Source organism: Nuphar pumila, chromosome 2 (genome assembly GCF_984573655.1).
Source record: "Nuphar pumila chromosome 2, dmNupPumi1.hap1.1, whole genome shotgun sequence".
In the NCBI taxonomy this organism is placed as follows: domain Eukaryota; kingdom Viridiplantae; phylum Streptophyta; class Magnoliopsida; order Nymphaeales; family Nymphaeaceae; genus Nuphar; species Nuphar pumila.
In genome coordinates this window covers 110,020,669-110,022,326 of record NC_143250.1, presented here as the reverse complement: position 1 = coordinate 110,022,326, position 1,658 = coordinate 110,020,669, and the positions used below count along the sequence as shown (strand labels likewise).

Here is a 1,658-nt window from a genome sequence, read left to right as displayed (position 1 = left end):
TGCCATTAGGATAGCTTCAACCATCTATCAGTTTTTATGGTAAATCTTAACAATACTGGGTAGCCAATTTTAACAAGAAAACTGAGAGAGTGTGAATAAACATATGCACGGAAAACAATCTCCATTTAAGATGGAACATATCCTCTAATACTCTGCAATTTGGAGCTAACAAGGCATCAAATTCTTCCCCAAGCTGATCGCACACAGATAATGATAGCAGTAGTAAAGGATTTTGCTAACTGAACCGCAAAGTTCATAGGAGAAATTTGAAAAGTAAAGTTATTCAATATTCACCAAGGCAGCTTCTGCATTTGAGGACTATTACAGGTAGGGAAAAATTGCAAAAGGACAATGTATGGTTAATGTACAAGAGATGTTGATTCACAGGAAACGTCACACAAGAGTTGAACAGGTAGAGGTCTTGGGATCCCACAATGCTGGCAACAGATAGCGACGCCCATTGATCCCATTTGCATTGTAGCTTGCACCAGTGACCGAATCCACCAGCAATTCCCCTGCATACCCTGGGTATGCATTCTTGCCATATATCCCTGGACAGGCAGATGATGCTTCCAGAGGAGCAGCAGCTGGCCCTTGGAAGTAGCCATTCTTATAGGGGTTGGTGACTGTACCAGCTAACATGCTAGCAATGTTTATGATCATTCCATCCACACCAACGTCACCATTTGGTGCCACCAATGGTGGGGTCTGAGGCCCATAGAGGGGCTGATGGAAGGGCCAGGCACACTGCCCTGGGCATTGGATCTCAGAATTACCCACCCAAATATAGGCAAACTTCTCCTTCAAACCTTTAGCCAGTGGAGCAGAGTCATGGAGGCCACAGCTGCTCATACAGAATCCCTCCACTGCAACATCCTTGGATGTGAGGACAAGAGTGATGCCATTGGGGGTGGCAACCTTAGCAGCCAGCTCACCCATTTGCGTCCTCTTGAGTGACTTCCCTAATGAGTACTTGTCATCAAAGGCCTGCTTTCCTAGCACCAATGTAGCAGTACCTGCTTTGCCTGCCTTGACGATGTACCCTTTTATAAGCTTCCACCATGATGACACAGAAGGATTCATCTCTTGCTTCTGTTGGTTGAGAGAGGTCAGGAAATCACCAACAATGGACCTCTGCACTGGGGTAAACTCCCCATACCAAACAATGTTGATGGGGAGGTTACCTTGGAGCAGAGCACCCTTGTGGTAGGTGAGAACAAGAGGGGGTTGCTGCACTAAAGCAGTGAGCCTCCTCCCTCCAAGACACAGATCAACCAAACAAAGAAGAAGAGCGATCTTTACTAAAAGAGTCATTTCTTGCCTTTCTTTTGCTTTTGCTGAGATGGGGGATGAGAGAGAGACTGGATAGTAATGGAAGTTTGAGAGAGAGAGAGAGAGAAATAGAGTGAGAGAGACTATACTGGAAAGATGGGATGGGTTGAGTGTGATGAGGGGTGTGGGTGCAAGGGCACTTAAATAGAAGTTCTTGCGGTGGAAAAAGGTGGATGGAGGACCTACAGCTTCTTTCCTTGAAGGTACACTAGACCCTTGACAGGGTTTGGTCTTCCTTGTTAGGCGCAGATGGTATGAACCCACTTGGCAGCCTGGCACCCAGTTTTCTCTCCTCCAAAATATCTCTATTAATATCCAAATAAAAC

The 1,658-nt window shown here is 45.8% G+C and overlaps 1 protein-coding gene across 1 annotated transcript; it reads right to left on the bottom strand.

Annotated features, from left to right (window-relative positions):
* Positions 1–256: 256 nt before the first annotated feature.
* LOC149846705 (protein PHOSPHATE-INDUCED 1-like) lies at positions 257–1,432 on the bottom strand. The gene has a single exon (XM_089998121.1). It carries the CDS (start codon positions 1,312–1,314, stop codon positions 394–396), a length of 921 nt encoding a protein of 306 aa, XP_089854247.1. The 5' UTR covers positions 1,315–1,432; the 3' UTR covers positions 257–393.
* Positions 1,433–1,658: the final 226 nt, after the last annotated feature.